At 44.4% G+C, this 25,875-nt stretch overlaps 1 protein-coding gene across 1 annotated transcript in view; it reads right to left on the reverse strand.

The window, feature by feature from the left end:
* The window catches only part of LOC144498747 (A disintegrin and metalloproteinase with thrombospondin motifs 12-like), a 557,508-nt gene that overhangs the window by 33,568 nt on the left and 498,065 nt on the right, over nt 1-25,875 (reverse strand). Inside the window, exons 19-23 of the mRNA XM_078220368.1 lie at nt 16,917-18,134; nt 13,438-13,590; nt 8,056-8,229; nt 7,778-7,924; nt 5,791-5,986 (exon numbers count right to left, since the gene is read on the reverse strand). Coding sequence (XP_078076494.1) covers nt 5,791-5,986; nt 7,778-7,924; nt 8,056-8,229; nt 13,438-13,590; nt 16,917-18,134 — 1,888 coding nt within the window. The remainder of the gene's footprint in view (nt 1-5,790; nt 5,987-7,777; nt 7,925-8,055; nt 8,230-13,437; nt 13,591-16,916; nt 18,135-25,875) is intronic.

Below are 25,875 nucleotides of genomic sequence, written 5' to 3' on the forward strand. Positions count from 1 at the left end.
AAGGAGAAGGCTGAGCAAGACTCCTTCAGGGATCCTCACCCAGAGAGCTCTGAGAATATAGAAGCCCCCACTCCCCATCCACCCCCCCTCCACCCTATATATCACAGGTCCACGGGCCAGCACCAGAAGACAGCAGAAGGAAGCCCACCAAGCATCGCCAGGGCCTGTCTGCAACATCCTCTGCTCACAGTACTTACCTCCTCAAGCTTCAAGGCTGCCACACCAGGTTGAGACTTTTATATACCTACTCTGATTCACGCCGTGACATCACGTCAAAGAGGTGGCCTGAAATTGCCGTGTTGATCCTGGTAATGGCATGCTAAATTATGGTAAGTGATGCAAATCAGCAGCACGCCGGTTTTCAGCGCAGTCCCGGCGGTGCCAGTTTTCTCTGATTGGGAGATGCGGACGGGTCGTAAATGCTCGCGGGGAACCTGCAAAATGGCCGACGCACTCATCTCTCGATGTGTGCGTCGCGATGGGAGAAACACCCCCTAGGAATGGGCAATAAATGCTGGCCTAGCCAGTGATGCCTACATCTCATGAATGAATCATATGAGTCACAAAAATATGAATTATCAAGAAGATAGTCCATCATCTGTGATTAAACTGATTTCAAATAAAAATAACTTTAAAAAACTAGAATGAACTATTTTGTACCAATTTCTCAATAAATTAAGATATTTTAATACAACTGATAAATTCTTATAATTTGTGCTATTGCCATTGTGACGATAGAAAAACAAATTTAATTTGAGGGACCCCCATGGATGGTCACAAGCAGTGGAATTGTTTCATACTCTTTAGTTCGACCTGGGGCCTGACCAATTTTGTGGAGGGCAAGTGATTACAATGCTTTGTAAACCAACAATAAAAATCACAGAAGTGGAATTTGTGCTCGCTATAACCTGTGCTTAAGTTGCCTTAATTTGTTTTAAACTGGTTTGGCCAATTTCCAGAAAATCGGGCTGGTAAAAACCATTGCAAGCAAAGTGAAACTCAAAGCCATAAAGTGGTGCACTTATATATCAGGGCATCCATTTTCTGGTGACCTTCTGCTCTTCAATGTTGTCTGCTTTGAATGAGAGCAATGGCTTGGAATGTGAATTCAGATGTGTTAAAACTGTAGTTTGTTGATAAAATGTGACAATCGACCAAAGAGCTATTTCACTCCAACATCAGATTTAATTACAGGTGCACTTTTGCTCCAACGCGGTAAGTGCTGCATTCTTAGACAGTTTGATGGAATTAAAGAAAAGACTCCAATGCTCACCCGACTGAAAATCACTTTTCTGAAAACAGCAAGTCTGCCGATTAGATACAGTTCTCAAGTCAGAGCGTCAAATTATAGAATTTAAAATATAATGATTTATTTTGTGCTTAAAGTTTGAAACTGTGGAATCAACCAGCAAACTCATCCATGTCCCATTCTTCCAGCTCTCTTACTCTCTGTTAATCACCCATTGCCATATCATCACTAATACTATGTAATTCCTCTCGAATGAAAGATTTGAGCTGGCATATCGAATGAAGTAGAAAGCGATGGAGGTGATTGTCGTGTATGTGGTGTCTGTCTCTTTCAGACAGTCTGGCAGAAGTGGGTCAGCTGACTTGAGCGTTCAATGGAAATTGAGAGTGATGATTTTTCTTGAGGAAAGTTTGAATCATAGAATCCCTACAGTGCAGAAGGAGGCCATTCGGCCCATCGAGTCTGCACTGACCACAATCCCACCCAGGCCCCATTCCCGTAACCACACATATTTACCTTACTAATCCCCTGACACTAGGGTCAATTCAGCATCGCCAATCAACCCAACCCACACAGCTTTGGACTGCAGGTCAGGACTTGCAGATCACACTCTGTGAAACTGTGGCATCTTCTTCAGAGCATGGCTCACGGCTCAGTGCTCTGGCTGCATCTGTCAGCTGCTCCTGTATTTGACATTATTAGCAGGCAACAGGAAAAGATTCACGGGGACATGCAGTCCTGTTGACTGATGGTCAACTGAATGAACCAAGAACTGTTCTTTATTTAATTTGTGCCCCTCAACATGTGACTGCAGTCTTGAACAATATTTGACGATATTTTTGAAAATTGCACCTGAGTAGATGTTCTGGGTTTATACAGGTTTTAGGTCCATTATGGTTCCAATGGAATTGTAAATGAACTAAACTCGAAAACTCTTGTGTAAATACATCTCCAGACCACCAGTGGGTGCAAATCTTTTGGTGCATATGAAGTGCAGCTCACCACAAAGTAAAACTCCTCCTGATATCCAAAGAGTCACAGAATCCCTACAGTGCAGATTAAGGCTCCCCCCCCCGCGCCAGCTGGGTGATATGATCAGGTCCATGCCAAGAAAAGGCATTGAATATGATATCCATACTTTTAAATAAATGGTAACATCATTAAAGTGCTTGACGTTGTAGCATCCGCCCCTGAAGCATCCCCCCTCTCTCCCCCACCCCGAAAATCACAACTAGATTTTGCAAATAAAAACCAATCGCGATTATCATGTCGAGGGTGCAGATATGTCTGTAGCCCTTGGGGATTGAGAGACATGCCAAGGCATTGTCCCTGGAAGGAAACACCAAGGGGCATTACCAGAGGGCACTTCCAGGGGGCTCCATTGGGTGAGGGGGTACTCTGCTCCATTGGGACTGTTCCCTTCCGTGGAGAGGAGGGGTATGTATACATTGGGGGTGGGTCCCTATGCCATATGGGGTGGTGGGGGGGGTTCAACTTATTCGCCAATGGGTCCTGCTGTCCGTGTGAGGGGATGGGGGAGGAGGGGGATGCCATTTAATTGAGTTTTAAGGAGTCCCAGGGTGGGATTTTTCGACCGCTCTCGCCCCGAAACCGGAAATCCCTGCCTAAGGTCAACGGATCTTTCTATGGTCCGCTACCCTGCCCGCTCCAATTCCTGTGGCGGGTGGAATGGAAAATGTCACCCCCAATCTCAGCTGTTTTAGGCTCCACCCCTCCAGCTGGCTGAGTGAACCGCGCCAACCTTTTGAAATTGAACAGAGTACGGTTAGATCTGGTGAGAAAAGCTGACTGTTAATCCTGTGATGTTTCCACAGGTTTTCTTGCCTGATCCAGCACTCTGCCAACTTTGGGAAGATTGCACCCATCTCTTCATTTAGAATTCTTAATGTAGGGTTTTGCATATGAAGAAATTCAAATTGCACTGTAGCCATCACATTTCATGTGAATGGTCTTAATGCACTTGCCCAACATTCGAATATATAAACAGAGGAACCAAGAGTCAGCTATTGGCGCTTTGAGCCTGCTCCGCTGTTTAATAAGATCATGTCTGTTCTGATTGCGGCTTTGGCTCTACTTTCCTGTCCGTCACCTGTAACCTTTAACTCCCTTGTCAACCAAGATGTTATCCAACTCAGGTTTAGAAATATTCAGTGACTCCCTCCTCTCCTCAGGAAGAGAATTCCAAGGACTAATGAGCTGCTGAGAATAAAAAAAAACTTCTGATCTCTTTCTTAAATGGGAAACCAGTTACTTTAGTTTCTCCCATGAGGGAAAACATCCTCACAGCATCCACCTCGTCAAGTGACCTCAGAAAGCCCAGCAAGTTTGCTCTTAACAAATCAGAGCTGAATTTCCATTTTCCCAAGTGACTGTTAATTTTGGCTCAAATGGTCATTTCTGGAAGTTTCCCACTACTGAGGTTAAACTGACTGGTCTGGGCTTACCTTTACACCCTTTTTTCAACAAGAGTGCGTTTGCATTTCTCTAGTCCTCTGGCACCACCCCTAACAAAGACTGGAAAATTATGGCCAGTGCCTCTGCAATTTCTATTCTCACTTCCCTCAGTATCCTTGGATGGATCTCATCTGGTTCTGGCTTCTTTGGAAAAAGAATCAGGCCTCACTGAGGCCATTACCGCGATAAAAACGAATGCAAGGATTTAAAGGAGCCTTGCAGCTGTTACCACTCAGTCAGAGCTCCATGGCAGCTATTACCATATTGTTTCATTACTTCACTGGGGGTCATGACCTACAGTTTGGGAGGTCTTGTTCTATATTCACCTTGGCTCTCAGTTGTAGTGTCCACCTGATATCTGTTCTAAAGACACTTTTTCTTCTTCATCTTTGTTTCTGTCTCTTTTGTCAGCCATGAAACTTTGGATGTATTATTTATATGATAGAATACTATTCCAAAAATGGTTCCCTACTGATCCATTTGGCCCCACCTCCTTCCCAGAAACAGGTCTAGCACTCCTACCTTTCTCGATGGACTGGGAAAATAATGATGTAGAATTTTTTCCTGAATGCACTTTAGGGACCCTGGTCTCTCTTTGCTCTTTATACGACTTCTGTCTCGATCTATATTCAGATAACGGAAGTTCCTCATAACTACTCGATAATTCTTAGAACTCTCTGTAATGTGCTTGTAAATAGAACAGAAGAACAAAGAAAAGTACAGCACAGGAACAGGCCCTTCGTGCTGACCATGCTGCCCTAATTAAACTACAAAAAAAATCTTCTGCCCTTACTCTGTCCATATCCTTCTATTCCCTCCCTATTCATGCACCATCCAGATGCCTCTTAAATGTTGCTATTGTGCCTGCTTCCACCATCTCCTCTGGCAGCACATTCCAGGCACCCACCACTCTTTGTGTGAAAAACCTCCCCCGCACATCTCCCTTAAACTTTCCCCCTCTTACCTTGAACCTGTGGCCCCTTGCAATTGACATTTCCACCCTGGGAAAAAGCCTCTGATTATCCACCCTGTCTATGTGTTCCTCTATATTCTTCCCACATGTTAATGGTCTATAGGCTATGAGCAATGTGATTGCAGTTTTTTGTGCCTGAGCTTCAAGCAAATTGATGCTGTCCTTAAATTCTCTAGAAGACTGTGGAGGAACAGAGAGATCTTGGGGTCCATATCCACAGATCTCTAAAGGTTGCCACTCAAGTGGATAGAGCTGTGAAGAAGGCATATAGTGTGTTAGCTTTTATTAACAGGGGATTGGAGTTTAAGAGCCGTGGGGTTATGCTGCAACTGTACAGGACCTTGGTGAGACCGCATTTGGAATATTGCGTGCAGTTCTGGTCACCTCACTATAAGAAGGATGTGGAAGCGCTGGAAAGAGTGCAGAGGAGATTTACCAGGATGCTGCCTGGTTTGGAGTGTCGGTCTTATGAGGAAAGGTTGAGGGAGCTGGGGCTGTTCTCTCTGGAGCGGAGGAGATTGAGGGGAGACTTAATAGAGGTTTATAAAATGATGAAGGGGATAGATCGAGTGAACGTTCAAAGACTATTTCCTCGGGTGGATGGAGCTATTACAAGGGGGCATAACTATAGGGTTCATGGTGGGAGATATAGGAAGGATATCAGAGGTAGGTTCTTCACGCAGAGAGTGGTTGGGGTGTGGAATGGACTGCCTGCAGTGATAGTGGAGTCAGACACTTTAGGAACATTTAAGCGGTTATTGGATAGGCACATGGAGCACACCAGGATGGTAGGGAGTGGGATAGCTTGATCTTGGTTTCAGATGAAGGTCGGCACAACATCGTGGGCCGAAGGGCCTGTTCTGTGCTGTACTGTTCTATGTTCTATCCTTTCTGTCCAGCACTGCAATGTTACCCTTAATACTGCTCAGCATCCTTTTTATTCTTCCTTTCCTATCTTCTCTGAATTCCTTGTATTCAGGTCTATTTAATGCCCAGACCTGCTAGTCTATGCGCCAGGTCTCTCTGTTCTCACCACAGCATCATATGTCCCCATGACAATCTGCCAACACACAATGCCAGGTAGCCAGCTTACCAGAAAGCATCTCTTTCACTGACTGAAGCGTTTTCTTCCCGTTATTGTTCATACACCTCTGGAGGTTACACCTCTGTGCCACATCTGGGGGTAGGTCATGTTCACAAATGCTGCTGTCTTCCTCAGTCTTATTCGTTTCCAAGTTCATACATTTCACCACTCGCTGTTGTAAACCTCCTCCGCAGGATACAGAGCACTAAATTATTACAATAAACATTTTTTTTATATAGAACAGTAAGCAAAACTTCTAACTTCATTAATATAACTGCAAATAAACAACAGAGGCTAATAATCTTAAGACTTATGTAACAAATCCCTGTTGCGATGGGAACATATTAACAATATAATCACTTGTTGCAGGTTCAAGTCAGTTAAGAGGTTGAAAAAGTGCATGAAGTCTTGTTGTTTTCAAATAATCATGTTTTTCGATTTAAGATTTGGATTTTGTACCCAAAATTCCTTCACACCATCCAAGCACCCAACGTAGGCAGTAATGCCAAGTTGATGGGAGCAAGTATATGTCGCTTTTTGCTACATATCTGCAATGGACCTTCAGTGTCAACAGCCAATGACCGTTATTACAGCATCAGATATCTACTCATGCCTCTGGACCTGACGCTATAAATTCAGGAGGCTTCAAAAATGTGTCAGGGGGAGCATGCTTCATGTGCCAACAAATTTATTTTATTGCAAGCGACTTAAGGGTTTTTATTTGATGTTTTCAAAATTAATATTTCCATTGAAGACCAATTCGGTTGTTTTATTAGGAGTGTTTAGCCACATTCGTATTCCCTAGGATTACAGGATTTTCCCAAAGTTTTTACCAGTAGGGGATTATTTTCCCCAATTCCTTTTCTGCAAATCCTTTTCTGCCTCGAGCATAAGCCTTTGGGTTGACAGATATAATAAACATTCAAATGAATTCAGACTGTGGACTCAGACTGAATTTTAAATCCCAGAAGCGACAGATCCTGAAAATCTAAAGTTTCAATGCAAATTAGAAGTGATGTTTGTTTATAGATATCACAGATATGTTGCCTATTGATGTTTTACCAGGGAATTTGCTCTCCAAATGAAGCTACATTGCACGTTTTTATGACAATTGATGAAAAATGTACATTCAGTGGTAATTACTGACTGTTTTACAAAATGGTGGCATGGACATCAGGAGAAATTTTACCAGGAATTAACTGATTGGATTTGATTTGAACTAGGCTTGTGACATTAATTTTTTTGTCAATAATAACTTAATTTGTTTGTTCCTGGGAATTTACTGTTTACAGTCATGCAAAAGTTGAATTTTCAAGACCAATCTTTAGGCCGAAAGTCTTGGGGTGGCTTTTACAGGTGATTGATTTCTACCTGAGTATATACTTCAGATATCCCAGAATGTTGAAGAGGATCAAGTAATATGCACAGTTAAATTAGTAGGGTTGCAGAAACTGATGATTAAATTAATAAACAGGCCAATTATACAGCGCAGTGGCATAATGGTTAGCAATGCTGCCTCACAGAGCGCCAGGGAGCCTGGTTTGATTCCCGGCTTAGGTGACGGTGTGGAGTTTGCACATTCTCCCCGTGGCTACATGGGTCTCCTCCGGGTGGTCCGCTTTCCTCCCACAACCCAAAAGACGTGCTGGTTGGGTGCATTGGCTATGCCAAATTCTCCCTCAGTGTACCCAAACTGGCGCTGGAGTGTGGCGACTCAGGGATTTTCACAGTAACTTCATTGCAGTGTTAATGTAAGCCTACTTGTGACACTAATAAATAAATAACAATATACCTATAGTTTATCTGACCTTGAAAAGTCCATTACCAAAATGCATCCAACTGGGACAAAACATTTTAAAAATGCAAACAGAAAGATGATAAAATGTGTCATTGTGCTTAACTATTCAATTACTGAGATTCCCTCTTCAATTCTGACGTAGAATTAATGGTGTTGCCTTAAGTTGCTACAGAAATTGAGGTTCTAGATTTGACTTGCCTCATTCCAGGTTCCAGCTACCCACTGAGTACATGGCTGAGCATTGCAAGGCATGATGGAATGAGGCTGAACCTTCACGTTGCACTGCCTGTCTTCCATACAGTGGACTAGTCGTTTTTGAATCCCATCGCCACACGTTCGCGAACACTAAAGGAAAATGCAAGCAAGAGATATTCAAGAGAAAAAATCAAATGACGTCATTTTATTAAATCCAGTGTTTCTTTTCAAGTGCAATAATTTGATCAAAGGTGAGCACCCCCCTCCTACTCTTCAATCACCTCACTCCAAGCAGACGAATTCCAGTCGGCGCAGGCCTTTGGATTGCAGCGAAGATTCATGATTGGTTTGGCTCCGAGGAACTGGCAGTGGAAAGGCCGCAATGGTCTTTTTTCACGACTGTCCATGCAGTAAATGTCGCGGATTTTAACACCCCCTCCACAGTTTTCTGAGCACTGTGAACAGAGGGGAAAGAATAATCAGTGGAAATCGTTCATCAGTCTTGAAGACAAAGATGGATTCACTTTCCTTATTTGAGCTACAAGAAACCAGTCACATCTAAGAACCTAGCTGATACTGAGTTTTAATTCAGTGGGAGCAATTGGTATATACGTATGGATGTGTTTAATTGCTTTTTGACGTGAATGTGAATCTCAAGGGCAAATAGGGGATGGACAACAAATACTGACCTTGCAATGCTCAGCCCGTGAATGATAAAAAAAACTTTCTCCATTTTGTTGATTATCAGTACCTTTTTATATTTCTTTATTTGGTCTCTTATTTCCACAGCGGGTTGAATTGCAAGAGGGTTGATTAACTAACATTTCTTAGATTGACCTGCTTAATGCCACCTTTACAACACATTGAATGAACATGATATATGTGGGGAGCTATGTGTTGTTCAAATTGACATTATCACCTCTAATTAGTAATTCTGAAGCCTTTAACAGGCTGAAAGAAAACACATTAACTCAAGGAGGGGGTGACTGTCCCAGTCCGTTGTGCTACCTGAGCAGTTGGCCAGAAGATTCAAATGAAGGCCTTGTAGAAGACTTTTGTTTTATTCATTTGTGGGCCATGGGCATCGCTGGCTGGCCAGCATTTATTGCCCATCCCTAGTTGGCTGAGAGCAGTTAAGAATCAACCCCATTGCTGTGGCTCTGGATTCACAGTAGGCCAGGCCAGGTAAGGATGGCAGATTTCCTTCTCTAAAGGACATGAGTGAACAAGATGGATTTTTCTGACAATCGACAATGGCTTTATGATCATCAGGAGATTCTTAATTCCAGATATTTTTTATTGAATTTGAATTCCACCATCTGCCGTGTCGGGATTCAAACCCGGGTCCCCAGAACATTAGCTGAGTTCCTGGATTAATAGTCTAGCGATAATACCACTGGGCCATTGCCTCCCCGACTTCCCGCTGGGCGCCACGGCCTCTGCCTGTCTCCAGCCTCCGGACATTGGCGTCATCAGCTCCGCACCAGAATTGGCACAGAGCTGAATAAATTAATTAAATAAGAATTTGCATTTCATTAGCGGGCCCGGGACTGAAGTCTCCGAGCCCGCTAGCCTCTCCCTCCCCCACCAGGAGTCTTTCACTCCAACGGGGTTTACAACAGCTCCGCATGAAGGAGTGGCGGCCCTGCCCTTCTGAAGTGAAGCAGGGCCTTGGAGGCCCCCCCACGAGTTCAGACGTAAGCGGGGGGGTGCCCCCTGGGCATTGCCAGCTTGGCAGTGCCAGCCTGGCCCCATGGCAATGCCCAAGGTGCAAAGTGGCAATGCCCTGCAGGCACCTTGGCACTGCCCACCGGGCATTAGGAAGTGCCAAGGATGCAGGGCCAGATGGGTGGGGCCTAATGGGGGCACGGCCACTAGCGGGGAGATCAGTGGGGGGTAGGGGATCCCGCTGCCACTCTGCACTCGGGCTTGGTGACAGAGGGAGGGAGGCCAGTGATCGGGGCTGGACATCGGGGTGGGACGGGAGGGGGAGAGGGTGGTCAGTCGGCTGGAGGGGGAGTCAGGGGGGATCGGGAAACCAGGACTGCGTGTGGGGAAGGGGGCGGGAATATCGAGGTGGACTGGGGGGGGGGCGATCGGGTAATGGAGGGAGTCACACTGCCAGTGTTGCGGGGGTCATGGGCTAGCCAGTGATTGAGCTGGCCAGCGATTGGGAGGCCAGCAAACCGGGGCTCCTGCGCAAGTGCTGATCTCGGCGCTGACAGATCAGCACATGTGCTGTGGCCTACTCAGCGCTATGCTGCTGGCCTCTCCAGTGGGAATAGGTCCTGACCCCAGATTTTTAATAAGATTCACGCTAGTGCACTCTGCAGTGCACAGAATGCGGGAGATTCATTTTGAAAATCCTGCTGAATAAAACAGCGGGATTTACTCCAGTTTATCGAAATTTGGCACTGAGAATTATTTTGGGAGAATCCCACCCAAGGTTTGTGTGTTAATTTGCAGTAAAGTATATAAAGGATAGGCTGAGGGAGCTCGGTCTTTTCTCCTTGGAGAGACGAAGGATGAGAGGAGACCTAATAGAGGTGTATAAGATGTTGAGAGGTATAGACGGACTCTCAGAGGCTTTTTCCCAGGGTGGAAATGTCTGCTACGAGAGGACACAGGTTTAAGGTGCTGGGGGGTAGGTACAGGGGAGATGTTAGGGGGAAGTTTTTCACACAGAGGGTGGTGGGCAAGTGGAATCGGCTGCCGTCAGTGGTGGTGGAGGCGAACTCAATAGGGTCTTTTAAGAGACTCCTGGATGAGTACATGGAGCTTAATAGGATGGAGGGTTATAGGTAGGTCTAGAAGGTAGGGATGTGTTCGGTACAACTTGTGGGCCGAAGGGCCTGTTTGTGCTGTAGTTTTTCTATGTTCTATATCCCAGAGGGAACTTTGAGTGTGGACAAAAAATATGTTTCTCGATAACTAATACCCACCAAAAGGCACTGCGTTAACATGCATTCAGTGCATAATTTAATTCTAGTGTTGAGAATAACTTTACTGGATTGTATTGAAGGGCCTGAAGCCACGGGAGGAGCAACCATAAGGACTCGCTTTCTTTGACTCTGTAGTCTTACTGCATTTGGAAGCAGCTGTGCACATCTGCCCACTTTTAAAAGTGTGTGATTAAATTATCAAACTCTTGAATTTAGCAAACCTCTTTCACAGTTGTGCGGTAACTGTTTTGAATATGAGTGTGGATACTGAATGCTGCCAAACTGACAGAATATAGGGACAAGCACCAGCAAAGCCTGTGCTGTTTTCACTTGCTTTCTGTGCCTTTCCAGAAACGGTTGCTGGATATGGATAAATAGTAAGAAACTGGACTGATATACACCTTCCTCAACACAGTGAGACTGTGAGTGGTTGCACAAAGTGGCAGAGAGTAGACTGCAGTGTGGAAACATTGAATTATTGGCAGGAAAGTCAGAATACATTTTCACAGGATGTGGGCACTACTGGCTGGGGCAGCATTTATTGCCCATCCCAAATTGCCCTTGCGAAGGTGGTGGTGAGCCACTGACTTGAATCACTGCAGTCCATGTAGTGTTGGTACACTCACAGTGCTGTTAGGGAGGAAATTCAAGAGCTTTGAACCAGTGACACTGAAGGAACAGAACATAGGTCCAAGTCAGCATAATGTGCGGCTTGGAGGGGACTTGCATGTGGTGGTGTGCCTATGTCTCTGTTGCCCTTTGTCCTTCCAAATGGTAGAGATCATGGATTTGGAAGATGACGTTGCAGGAACCTTGGTGAGTTGCTGTGCACCCTGTAGATAATACACACTGCTGCCACTGTGTATCGGTGGTGGAGGGAGTGACAATCAAGAAGCCAGCTTTGCCGTGGATGGTGCCGAGCTTCTTGAGTGTTGTTGGAGCTGAACTCATCCAGGCAAGTGAATAGTACTCATCAAACTCCTAACTTGTACCTTGTAAATGGTGAACAGGCTTTGGAAGTTAATAATGCACGCAAGTTCATCATCATGGTTCTTGAAAGGGAGAAACACAAAAGCTACTTTGGTTGTACTAAGTCTGACTCCAATGTATTGATGATGTGGAGATGCCGGCGTTGGACTGGGGTAAACACAGTAAGAAGTTTAACAGCACCAGGTTAAAGTCCAACAGGTTTATTTGGTAGCAAATTGTGTGGCTTTTGCTGCCAAATAAACCTGTTGGACTTTAATCTGGTGTTGTTGAACTTCTTTCAATGTATTGAGACAGAAAATGAGACTGAAAAGTGGCCTAATTTGTCAATGGGCAAAAAGATGAACATTGGTGTACAAAATGATACAGAACCAGAAGCAACAGCTCGACTTGTCCATCTGAGAAAAGCTCTGGATTAATAATGGCGGCACAGTGGTTAGCACTGCTGCCTCACTGCATCAGGGACCTGGGTTCGATTCCCAGCTTGGGTCACTGTCTACGTGGAGTTTGCACATTCTCCCCATGTCAGCGTGGGTTTTCTCCGTGTGCTCCGTGTTTCCTCCCACAATCCAAAGATGTGCGGGTTAGGTGGATTGGCCATGTTAAATTGTCCCTTAGTGTCAGGGGGATTAGCCATGGTAAATGCATGGACATATGGGGCTTGGGTGGAATTGTCGTTGGTGCAGACTCGATGGGCCAAATGGCTTCCTTCTGCACTGTAGGGATTCTATGATTCTATAAAGAAGTAAGAGAAAATATATAGCAAAAAGAAAAAAGCATACAGAATTGCAAAAAGATATCACTGATCCTGGCACATAGGAGAGCTACAAGGAACAGCAAAAGGGTGCCAAAAGAGGAGCTGCAAAAATGAATATGAAATGAAACTTTGAGATATCTAAACCATCACACAACATGGGGCTGAATATAACACCCTCATCTAACACCCCTCAGGCATCTGCAGGTGTAAAGGTGGGGGCAAGTTAAATCAGTAGGCTGCCACCTGCTGCCTACCACCCCCCCTCCCCCGCCGTCAACTGGAATGTTACCAGCCCGCCGGGGGTTGGGGGGGCGGGAGGGTGGTGGCTAGCCTGCACACCAGTGGGCCATTTCAACCCATTAAATAGACAATTCAGGGCCCCATCCCGCTGCAGCCACCAGAATTAAAGTGATGGCAGGAGATGCCCGTGCCAAGTAGTCAGCCTGGCAGATTTCCCAGTGTGCATGAGAGAATCCCCCCAAATGTTGAAAGATTGGCACCAAGAGGTCCCAACTGCAGTTTAAACTTCTGGAAGGGATAGGTACAATATTTACCCTGTTTGCAGCATCTCCACGGATCGTGCACTTGTCTGCTCAGAAAGGGCATTCCCTGGAAAATGAGGTGGAACACCAAAAATACTTCCTTAACAGTGACCCACCTTCTTTCACAAACAAATGACAGGAAAGCCTCAATAATCTACAGCAGAGTGGCACAGACCTGGCCCTTTATTCCTGACTCTTGTACTTGGCACCACTCAGGTACCTGGATTCAAAAGTCACATAAATTGGCCTTTTGTTGTGTAACCGTGTGCAGGGAGGCAAGTCCTCTTTGGTGAACTATTGTAAGGTGATGAGAATCTGTCACATTAATGATTGCCACTTTCTGGAGAAGTGGGAATATGCTGATGGCAAATGGGTTGGGGTTGAGGTGGTGGACTTTGAAAACTGACGCCTTTACAATTGGCACTTGCTGCTTACCTTGCTCCAGTTACCTATTTTCCAGACGGCACATGGGCGTACAAAACATCTCCGAGCAGGGGCTGGTTTCTTCATTGTTTCACAGTCTGAGTCTTCTTTAGTGCTACACTCTATTTGTCTCCACATAGCACCAACTCCGCATGTGGTGGAACACTGCATAGGACAAAGTTAGGGGAAAAACTGAAGCACACAAAGTCATTGCAACTGAAAACAGACACAGCAATCTGCTAATGTGCCGTTAGCAGTAACACATATAATTAATATGTTTGATATATACAAACATGTAAAATTAATCTGCAGATACTCAAGGAATGAATATTCCCCGTCTGTGCTCCAGGCACATTCCAGGATTCTATATCACATTTCCAGGAAGCAATGTGAATGGAAACATTGGCTGGAATTCTCCAACCTTGCCTGCATCTGGGATTCTCACTGCAATAAATTGAGTTTTGGCTGAGCGCCAAATTTTCCATTCTCACTGGCAATGGTGGCACGGTGAATGAGATCAGAGAATCCTGCCTTTAATTACGGGATTTACAGTGCACGATTTTGCAAAATGCACCTCAGCTTTTCACTCGAATGATTACCCCTTAATTTTAAGCTTTCTAGATGATTCAGAAGATTCTGGAAATGATTAGTTAATTCATACAATAACAGGCTAGAGGCTTGGAATTCTGCAGCAAGTAACTCACCTCCTGACTCCCCAAAGCCTGTCCACCATCTACAAAGCACAAGTCAGCAGTGTAATGGAACACTCTCCACTTGCCTGGATGAGTGCAGTTTCAACGACACAGCCCACTTGACTGGCACCTTATCCACCACCTTGAACATTCACTGCCTCTGCCACCTTGCACTGTACCATCAGCGTGTGCCATCTACAAGATGTATTGCAGCAACTTTCCAATTCTCCTTCCTGACCTGTGATCCCTGTCACCTAGAAGGACGAGGGCAGCAGATACATGGGAACCCCACCACCAGCAAGTTCCTCTCCAAATCACAAACCATCCTGATTTGTAAATATCTTAATATTCCTTCACTGTTGCTGGGTCAAAATTCTGGAATTCCCTTGCAGCACTGTGGGTTTATCTGCATCAGATGGACTGCAACAGTTCAAGAAGACAATTTGTCTCTATCTTCTCAAGGGTAATTAGGGATGGGTAATAATTACTTGTTTTGCCAGCAACCCTCACATGTCATGAAAGAATGAAAAAAATACAGACCAGAGTAGTAACTGTTTGAATTGGTGGTCTGTGATGGGTTTGCTGATAGCAGCCAAAGGGACATTTGTGTTTCTTGTTTAGGGAATAGAAAGACTCACTGTGATCCCTACTCCTGATTGCTCTCCAGTGATAGCCAGGCTTTAGCTAGTGGCACTCTCACTCTTGAGTTAGAAGGTTGTGGTTTCAATTCCACTCTGGGAACCTCACACAAAATCTGCATTGACACCCAAATGCAGGACTGAGAGTGCTGCATTGTTGTAGGTGCGGTATTTTGGATGCAATGTTAAATTGAGATCCTGTCTTCCCTCTCGAATTAATGTGAAGGATACCCTGGTGCTACTTTGTAAAGCTGGTGAGATATTGTTGGGGACTTGCTGAATATTTATTCCTCAACCCTCCATGGTGAAACATATTGTCTGATCAATATATAAATTGGCTGCCTTGTTTCCTAAATTACAACAGTGGCTGCACTTTAAAATAAAGCACATGCGGACAATTGGGATTAGTTTAGGGGTTTTAAAAGGGCGGCATGGACAAGTTGGGCCGAAGGGCCTGTTTCCATGCTGTAAACCTCTATGACTTCTTTGGCTATAAAGTGCTTTGAGATATCCTGAATGTCTCCCTTCACTAACCTGTGGGGAGGAGAGGAGTTATTGTGTTTGAACCTGATCCTGTCATTGCCATCATCCACACATTCATCGGCGTTGACCTCTGAAAGAAGACTGACATGCATTTTTATATTGCCTATAACAGGACATCCCAAAGCGTTTTATAGTCAAACCTTTGGTGTAGGATTCAGAGATGAGAGTGTGACTAGATTGAAGGCACCATGAAACCACCAGAGTGGAAAGGTAGGCGAGAGAGACTCTGTTAAGAGTCACCAACAAACCATCACAAAAAATATCAACGTTCATAAATCTTAGCGGTAATTCCTGCCCTCACTCCAATGAGAGAGCAAAATAAGTAGACTTTCCTCAGTATTGCCACCACTTGTTCTCATCTTCATTTATCAACATTAAATGATATTTCTGAGTGTAGTCCTGCTGGCACTATCTAAATCTTTGTATGTTTTGTACTTGTATTCCCTAATACTTACCTCATACTCTGCTTCTGCAAGCATCCTCACATTTAAAAATGTATCTCCAGAATCATTTAAACACATGATCAAAGGATCTGAACTGAGCCCTGAGACACACTGCTAATCGACTCCATGGGGTGTGGAATGGACTGCCTGCTATGATAGTGGAGTCGGACACTTTAGGAACTTTCAAGCGGTTATTGGAAAGGCACATGGAACAGACCAGAATGATAGGGTGTGGGATAGCTTGATCTTGGTTTCGGACAAAGCTCGGCACAACATCGAGGGCCGAAGGGCCTGTACTGTGCTGTACTGTTCTATGTTCTATGTTTAACCTTTTAGATTGAGATTTACTTCTGACACGCTGCAAAGGCTCCCACTATCGGGGCATTTACCTTTAATTTTTCCCATCTCCTAAAATGTTAATATTCATACAATTTTCTCTCGCATTATTAGTTGGCTCTGGATATACATCTGAATGTATGATAGCTGGGAGAGTAAAAGTGGTCCAAATAGCTCACTTTTTAATTATTCTCTGTTGACCATATAAAAACAATTCTGGTGTCTGCCTGACTCTGGCAGCATAGTTCAGAGTAACATCCAGCTGCGCCAATGGGGGACTCCTGGTATCTTGCCTAGCAACATAAAGGTAACAAATTCTCCAGTTGTTGGATTGACCAGCTCAGTCTTTGACTATTTGGGCCTTCAATTAGGCTTTCTGGAATTTCGTAAATGATCTGGTAATATTGGGAGATGGCGGGAATTGGCTTTTTTTTTCTTTTTACTATGTCGTGAGTTGATTGATTTAGAATGATTATTTTAGAACACCATGGACTGTCTCAGCTCCTGTGTGGAAGTTGTCACAGCTGTCAAGATGTGAGCAGAGTTTTCAGAGCAGGTTATTGGATGAGGCTAGGTCTGACACCTCTCCAGAAGCTGTGAATGAACAATGTCACAGATAATTGTTTATGGTTATTTTCTTTTGGTGGACTTGGCTGTAATGGGCCTGGGTGACAAGCAAAACCATTGCTGGAGAAATTCCAGTTACAAATAGATAGAGGAAAGTGGAACATGTTTCAGAGCCTTCACACCGTGTTAAAGTTAAAACTTCTAACAGTCATAATCTATTAACTGTATCCAGATCCAGATAAAGGAATTTTGTTACTTATGTGAAAACATACCTCACTCCAGTTTCCAACCTTCCAGAAACCATTGTCCAAACTATCTTCAGATTCAAAATCATCATAGTCTGTAGAGTTGAGGAAATTATTTGGGCTATTTGTAGTTGGAGCTCTCTTCCAAGGTACTTTTGTGGTAAATTGTGTTTGGGAGAATGGCAAAGTACTTCCAATTGCTTTTGAGAGTTTCACCCATTGTGAGCGTGTGATACCAACTGCGTGAGAAGTAGTGAGCTCAGGATTGTCCTGCGGGCTGTTTTCATCATTAAAATCTAGAGCAGGCGCTAAGATATCACTGCTGTTAGAAAAACGCTGTGGATGCAGCATCCTGAGAAGTTTCATTCTTAGCCGCTCCATTGTTGCTTTGACTTTTGGATCGATTTTTAACCTTGGGATACCAGGCTTTCTATCTCCAGAACCTGGAGAAGGTGTTCTGACATTTGGCTTAACTATTTGCGTACTACCAGGCTTCACTGTAGTCACAAGAGTTGCCTGTGGATTATCATACAAAGTTGATTCCTCAGCTTTGATGGGGGCTGCAGTGGTCTTTGCATCCTCATATTCATCTGTTATGAGAGTAAGTTGAGGTGCTTTTGTAAGTGGAAGATGATCAGCAACCTCGACTGTGGTAAGAGGATCATATTCTGAAGTATTGTCAGTTTCACCAGTGGTTCTATGTGTCCAATTTATACTTTGACTTGTAGGTGTAATGTTTCCAATTTCAAGGACCCTCTTCCCGTCAGTGGTATTATTTTCGCCAGTCAGATTTCGGTGAATAGCAATAAAGTTGTAATCATCACGTCCATCATGTGACTCATTGTTTTGCTGTTTTGGGACTGGCTTGTCTTGCAAATGGATCTGTTTGTTTGTAGTGGTGTCCATTGTAGTTACAGGGCTTGCACTAATGGTTGGCTGCACTGTGGTGTTGACAGGAGGAAGCTGCTCAGTCGTCACAGACAGTTGTTTGGGTTTAGGTTTAACTTTTGCACCTGAGTGGTTTGGGCCGTACTTGGGCCCCAGCTTACTCGGGAGATCTTTGGTAAAAGTCTTGCCACCTTTGGGCTTTCGCAGGGGGAACAGAATTTTCTTTTTGAGAGGACAGTTCCGTAAGCCACACAAACTTTTTGTGTTTGGCTTTTTGGATATGTTGCAGAGCTGTTTATTATTCTTGGTGCAGATCACTGTCCGTGTGCGGAAGCCGCCTCCACATGTAACTGAGCACTGAAAAATAAATAGCAAAGATCAGAAGGGATCACACGGCGCAGTTTAAATGTATCTCGACAACGGATTTGCTTCCATAGAGAATAAATAATCACTTCATGAACATTCTTAACACTCAGATTTGTATTAACAGAAAATTATCTTCTTTGCTATGTTATTATCACAGACGCTTTTCTTCATTCTTTCACTCAGTTCTTGACTGTGGACAGTTTTGTTTTATCACCAATGTTTCTCAGAATTCTGAAATTGATAAAACTAGATTGTTTGCAAGTAACAGAATCTAAAGAAAGCATGGTGTTTAAGCATGTTACAATGGAAGCTAAAACAGCTTCTATTTTTCAATGTGCAGTACAGGCAACAGTTCTTTAAGATCACATCTCCCTTACTAAGTAAGGTATCACTGAATTGAATCATCGACAGCCACAGGTGAGGAGCCTGAAGATTGGACGTTGGCAAATGTTGTTCCTTTGTTTAAGAAGGGCTGCAGGGAAAAGCTTGGGAACTATAGGCTGGTGAGTCAACATATGTAGTGGGTAAGTTGTTAGAAGGCATTTTGAGAAAAGCGGCGTGGTGGCACAGTGGTTAGCACTGCTGCTCCACGGTGCCAGGGACCCGGGTTCGATTCCCGGCTTGGGTCATTGTCTGTGTGGAGTTTGTACATTCTCCCCGTGTCTGCATGGGTTTCTTCCGGGTGCTCTGGTTTTCTCCCACAGTCCCAAATGTGCAGGCTAGGTGAATTGGCCAGGCTAAATTCTCCCTCAGTGTACCCAAACAGGTGCCAGAGTGTGGGGACTAGGGGATTTTCACAGTAACGTCATTGCAGTGTGAATGTGAGCCTACTTGTGACTAGTAAATAAACTTTACAGACATTTAGAGAGACAAGGGCTGATTAGGGACAGTCAGCATGGCTTTGTGAGTAGAAAATTATGTCTTATGAATTTGATTGAGTTTTTTGAAGGGGTAACCAAGAAAGTAGATGAGGGCAGTGCAGTTGATGTTGCCTAAATGGGCTTTAGCAAGGCCTTTGATAAGGTACTGCATGCATAAGGTTAAATCTCACGGGATCCAATTGGATAAAAAATTGGCTTGATGACAGAAGACAGAGAGTAGTTGTAGAGAGTTGTTTTCCACTACAGTTCGCCTAACGCCGCAACAGGTCCACAGCTGACGCCATCCCCCTGGCGTTGCATTCAACCCTGGGACACCTAGATAACAAAGACACCTATGTCAGACTTCTTTTTACTGACTACAGCTCAGCCTTCAACACCATTATTCCTACGAATCTCATCTCCAAACTCCGTAGCCTGGGCCTTGGCTCCTCCCTCTGCGACTGGATCCTGAACTTCCTAATTCACAGACCACAATCAGTAAGGATAGACAACAACATCTCCTCCACGATCATCCTCAACACCAGTGCTCCACAAGGTTGTGTTCTCAGCCCCCTACTATACTCCTTATACACCTACAACTGTGTGGCCAAATTCCACTCCAACTTGATTTTTAAGTTTTTTGATGACACCATGGTAGTGGGTCAGATCTCAAACAATGGCGAGACAGAGTACAGGAATGAGAGAGAATCTGGTGAACTGGTGCGGCAACAATAATCTCTCCCTCAAGGTCAACAAAACAAAGGAGATTGTCATCGACTTCAGGAAGCATAGAGGAGAACATGCCCCTGTTTATATCAATGGGGATGAAGTAGAAAGGGTCAAGAGCTTCAAGTTTTTAGGTGTCCAGATCATAAACAACCTGTCCTGGTCCCCCCATTCTGACACTATAGTTACGAAAGCCCACCAAAGCCTTTATTTTCACAGAAGACTAAGAAAATCAGCTACGACTCTCACCAACATTTACAGATGCACCATAGAAAGCATTCTTTCTGGTTAAATCACAGCTTGGTATGGCTCCTGCTCTGTCCAAGACCGCAAGAAACTATAAAAGATCGTGAATGAAGCCCAATCCATCATGCAAACCAGCCTCCCATCCATTGACTTTGTCTATACTTCCCGCTGCCTCGGCAAAGCAGCCAGCATAACACTACCCGGACATTCTCTCTTCCACATTCTTCCATCGGTAAGAAGAACCAACTGATTCAAGAACAGCTTCTTCCCTGCTGCCATCACTCTTTTGAATGGATCTACCTCGCATTAAGTTGATCTTTCTCTATACCCTAGCTGTAACTGTAATACTACATTCTCCACTCTCTCGTTTCCTTCTCTATGAAAGATATGCTTTGTCTGTCTAGCATGCAAGAAAAAATATTTGAGAAAGTGAGTTCACAAATAAGGCTTATATTAACACTGCAATGAAGTTACTGTAAAGTTCTCCTAGTCGCCACACTCTGATGTCTGTTTGGGTCAATGCACCTAACCAGTACGTCTTTCAGAGTGTGGGAGGAAACCGGAGTACCCGGAGGAAACCCATGCAGACACGGGGAGAACATGCAAACTCCACACAGTGACCCAAGCTGGGAATCAAACCCAGGTCCCTGGCACTGTGAGGCAGCAGTGCTAACCACTGTGCCACCGTGCCACCCTGGAAGAGAAAAGACTTGCAAGACTACAGAGAAATGGCAAGGAGCAAGACTGGCTGAGTAGCTCCGACATTAGCAGAGACATTAATGGCCTCCTTCTGTGATTCTATGTTTAGCCTCACACTCCTGCTTTTTCATCTATAATCCTGTAAGTTCCTCACCCTCAAGCAACTGCTCACCTTCTTTACAAAAATAATTTTCAAGCATTGCACACTCTGACTACTCTCTGAATGATAAACACTTCTCCTCACCTTTCCTCTACTTTCTTTGATAATGATTTAAAATCTATGCCCTCTTGTTATCGATCCACTTGGAGCAATATACTTCGCTTGTCAAAACAGCTTCCCTGCTGAGCTAATGCTTTATTGGTCTGGGCTCTCAGCCAAGATTGTGTAATGAGGACAGGTGGAAACCCAGAAGGCCAGACATTCCAGCATTTATACTGAAGACTTGTGCCCCAGAACGAGCCGGGGTGTTCCAGTTCAGATACAACACCAGACAATATGGAAAATTGCTCAGGTATGTCCTGTCCACGCAGAGTAAGACATATCCAACTCATTTAATTACCACCTCGTCAGCCTACTGTAGATCGTCAGCAAAGTGATGGAAAGGGGGGTCGGTTTAAGACAGAGTTGAGGAGGAACTTCTTCTCCCAGAGGGTGGTGAATCTCTGGAATTCTCTGCCCACTGAGGTGGTGGAGGCTACCTCGCTGAATATGTTTAAAGCGCGGATGGATGGATTCCTGATCGGTAAGGGAATTAAGGGTTATGGGGATCAGGCGGGTAAGTGGTACTGATCCACGTCAGATCAGCCATGATCTTATTGAATGGCGGGGCAGGCTCGAGGGGCTAGATGGCCTACTCCTGCTCCTATTTCTTATGTTCTTATTTAAGATGTAGCTGTCAGTGCTATCAAATGGCATTTACTCAGTCACAACTTGCTCACTAACGCTCAGTTTGTGTTCTGCCAGGGCCACTCAGCTCCTGACCCCATTATAGTCTTGTTCCAATATGGACAAAAGAGCTGAACTCAAAAGCTCAGGTGATGCAAGAGTCTCTATCCTTGACATCAAGGCAGCATTACATCAAGTACGGCATCAAGGAGCCCTGCCAGAACAAAAGTCAATGAGGACTGGAGATCCACTGATCAAGTCATTCCTAACATAATGGAAGATGTTTGTGGTTGTTGGAGGTCTCAGTCCCAGTACATTGCTGCAGGAGTTCCTCAGGGTGGTGTCATCATCTTTGGCTGCTTCATCAATGACCTTCCCTCTAACCAAGGTCAAAAGTGGGGATGTTCATTGATGATTGCACTGTACCATTTGTGATTCCTCAGGTACAGCAACAGTCCATGTCCAGTACAGCAAGACTTGGACAACTTTTAGGCTTGGGCTGATAAGTGGTAAGTAACATTGCCACTCAGGTGTCCAGGAATGATCATTCCCAACAAATTAATCTAACCATCTCCCCTTGACATTCAACTGCATTGTCATCACTGAACACTCCACCATCAACATCTTCATGGTTACCATTGACCAGAAACTTAATTGGATCAGCCATCTAAATATTATGGCAACAAGTGTCACGAATGTAAAATATGGGTGAGAGTCCAGAATTCCATTATAGCACTGAAACTTCTGTGCCCCGGGGAAAACATTGCTTAATTGATAGTTCTGGCTCTCTGATCTTTTGTGTCAATTGCACAATATTTATTTACATAGATTAAAGTGATTTTAAATGCTTACAGTTTTTGATAATGGTACTCTAAAGGGTCTGGATGATTGCTCCTTTTATTGGGTTGTAGTAAAGGAGTTGTATTTAATTAGTGGAAGGATATCAATAAAATAAAAATGTCAAGCTTTTTTATAATGCATTCACATTTACACAGAGGTGGCACGGTGGCAGTGATTAGCATTGCTCCCTCACCATGCCAGGGACCTAGATCTGTGTGGAGTTTGCACATTTTCCACATGTCTGCATGGGTTTCCCCCCAAAGACCAAATATGTGCAAGTTAGGTGAATTAGTCATAGTAAATTGCACCTTAGTGATAAAACAATGTGTAGGTTAGGTGGATTAGCCATGGTAAACATGTAGGGTTACAGTGATAGGGTGGGGCAGTGGGCCTGGGTAAGGTGGTCATTTGGAGCATTGGTGCAGACTCGATGGGCTGAATGGCCTCCTTCTGAACTGTAGGGATTCCATAGATTCTGTTGTCACTGTAGGATTCATTGGTTCCATGCAGTGCATAGTGGGTGAATTGACACAGAAGTGCCATAACTTCCATGGAGGGCATGAATGAAGCATGACGATCGTGTGGAGGGTGAGAAGATGTAAGGGATAAGAGCTATGGAGCCTCACTTTTTTTGTAACTTGGATGGCGTCTTACAGCATCAAGGTAGGCAATTTAAAGAATACACCTCAGTACCCAGCAGTTCCTGTGGCTGTCCCCATACATTTCCCAGGTTGGTTGGCCCGGGTGCAGCCCACATCTTCATCCCCAGCCACCCACCCCTATGGAATGAGAATTCTATCTTTGCTGGCACTTCCTTCCAAGGTGTATGGGTCGAATCCATCCCTTTGAAACAGTGGAAATGAAGGAGGCCATTTGGCCCATCGAGTCTGCACCTACGACAATTCCACCCAGGCCCCATTCCCACAACCCCTCCCCCTGATATTAAGGGGCAATTTAGCATGGCCAATCAACCTAACCCGCACATCTTTGGACTGTGGGAGGAAACCGAAGCAGCTGGAGAAAACCCACACAGACACGGGGAGGAAATGCAAACTCCACACAGACAGTGACCTGCGGCCGGAATTGAACCCAGATCCCTGGCACTGTGAGGCAGCAGTGCTAATCACTGTGCCAATGGGCCGCCCATTATCTCTGGATAAGAAAGGAGAAAATACAAGAGAGGACTTTTTTTTTGTGGCCACCACCCAAACTAGGATGCTGGCTGGATAATTCGATGCTGCGACTGCCGCAGTCCATTTCAATGAAGAGCAGAAGAATCCTTGTGTTGGTTTGATGTTTCTCTGGAAGGCTCCGTTACTGAGAAAGAAGCAGTACTGGTACATCAGGGCACTGCTAATGGAACTGCTCTGACTGGGCAGGGTCAGAGCTAAAGGAAGCAGGAATCCCCTCATAGTGCAAGTTAACATTTTCAACTGGTTTTGAAGAAACTCAGTGCAAGAGAACAGGTAGCTTGAGCAGCTGAGAAAGTTAAATGGATTTCCCAGCTTTTAAGTAAGTTTATTTATTATTGTCACAAGTGGGGGTAGGGCCTGGGTGGGATTGTGGTCGGTGCAGACTCGATGGGCCGGGTGGCCTCTTTCTGCACTGTAGGGTTTCTATGATTCTATGAAGTAAGGCTTACATTCACACTGCAATGAAGTTACTATGAAAATCCCCTGTTAGGGTACACTGAGGGAGAATTTAGCATGGCCAATACGCCTAACCAGTACGTCTTTCGGACTGTGGGAGGAAACTGAAGCAGATGGAGAAAACCCGCGCGGACACAGGGAGAATATGCAGACTCCAGACAGGCAGTGACCCAAGCTGGGAATCGAACCTGAGTCACTGGCGCTGTGGCTTTGTACATTGTAAAGCCATAAGGCTGCATAATCTGCCCACTGTCCACAAAAGTTATTCCAGCACAAGAGGAATCCCCCATAAATTTACAATTTACTAATAGTCATTAAATTATTTTGATGTTTATTGCTTGCAATAAAAAGAGAGATGTTTCCTCAAAAGGCAACAACCCAAACTTTAAATTAAAAGCAGCTAACTGTTAACTCTTCTAATCAAGCTACTTTGTAATTTATAAACTAAAAACTGCGGCCTAACAGTAGGGTAGGATTTTCACAGGGGTGCTCTCAATCTCACTGTTTCCATGGCAGAAGTACCAGAGAAAAGATGTTAGCTTGCCATTTCAAAACTTCTATTATCTTCCCTTCTCAAAATAGCTTGCAGTGTTCAAAGTTAATCCGTTTTCTGGCTCATAGCTGCATTAACAATTGTACACAAAAAATGTATGCATACTGCGTAATTGCTTAATTATATACCATGTATACCAATGCAATACATCTGCGTATGGCGTAATACTTTTCCTTCTGCGTCAGAATTACAGATTCAAGACCCAGCGTGTGGGTTGAGCTTTTAAGCTCTATTGATACTCCCGAGGCAATAGACTCTTGCATCACAGTATCACATCAAAAGGTCTCTGAGTTCTACATTCTTAGAAGTCCTGTCAGTAAGATGGAATGCCTAATCAAGATTTAAGGTGCTTTTTTGGTTGGTTCAAGTGGACACTGAAGATCCCACATTGAAGACTAACTGACAGTTGTCTTCACTGACTATTTCTCTGTCATTTCACTATTTATGGAACATTCCTGATGCATATTGACTGCTTCATTATTCAGCATAACAGCTGCATGCTAACAGCAACTTCTTGAATAAAGCACTTTGAGATATTATTTAAGATAAATCTATGTCATTATATCAAGAAAAAAAACAATTCCACTACCATTTGACTCAATTCTATATTGAAAAGAAGGTACATACAATGGGGTGAATTTTCTGTAAGAAGTTTAACACCAGGTTAAAGTCCAACAGGTTTATTTGGTAGCAAAAGCCACACAAGCTTTCGGAGCTCCAAGCCCCTTCTTCAGGTGAGTTTTCTGGCCCTTCCCACTGACAGGATCTTCCAGTTCTGCCGAAGGCGACCCTCTGACGGGACAGACGAGCCACACAAAATGCCATCGACATTGGCGGGTCCGGAAAGTCCCAGAAAAATAGGGTTGTTGTAGTGGGAGACTTCAATTTCCCTGGTATAGACTGGAAATCGCTGAGAGCTGGGACTCTGAATGGGGAGGAATTTGTAAAATGCGTACAGGAGGGTTCTTTGGAACAATATGTAGATAGCCCGACTAGAGAGGGGGCTATACTGGACCTAGTACTGGGGAATGAGCCCGGTCAGGTCTTCAAAGTTTCGGTAGGGGAACATGTGGCAAATAGTGACCACAATTCTGTTAGCTTGAGGATAGTGATGGAAAAGGATGAGTGGTGTCCCAAGGGTAAGGTGTTGGATTGGGGGAAGGCTAACTTTAGTGGGATTAGGCAGAAATTGGCAGCTCTTGATTGGGAGAGGCTGTTTGAGGGTAAATCCACATCGGGCATGTGGGAGTCTTTTAAGGAACAGTTGTTAGGG

Source organism: Mustelus asterias, chromosome 1 (assembly GCF_964213995.1).
Source record: "Mustelus asterias chromosome 1, sMusAst1.hap1.1, whole genome shotgun sequence".
NCBI lineage: Eukaryota > Metazoa > Chordata > Chondrichthyes > Carcharhiniformes > Triakidae > Mustelus > Mustelus asterias.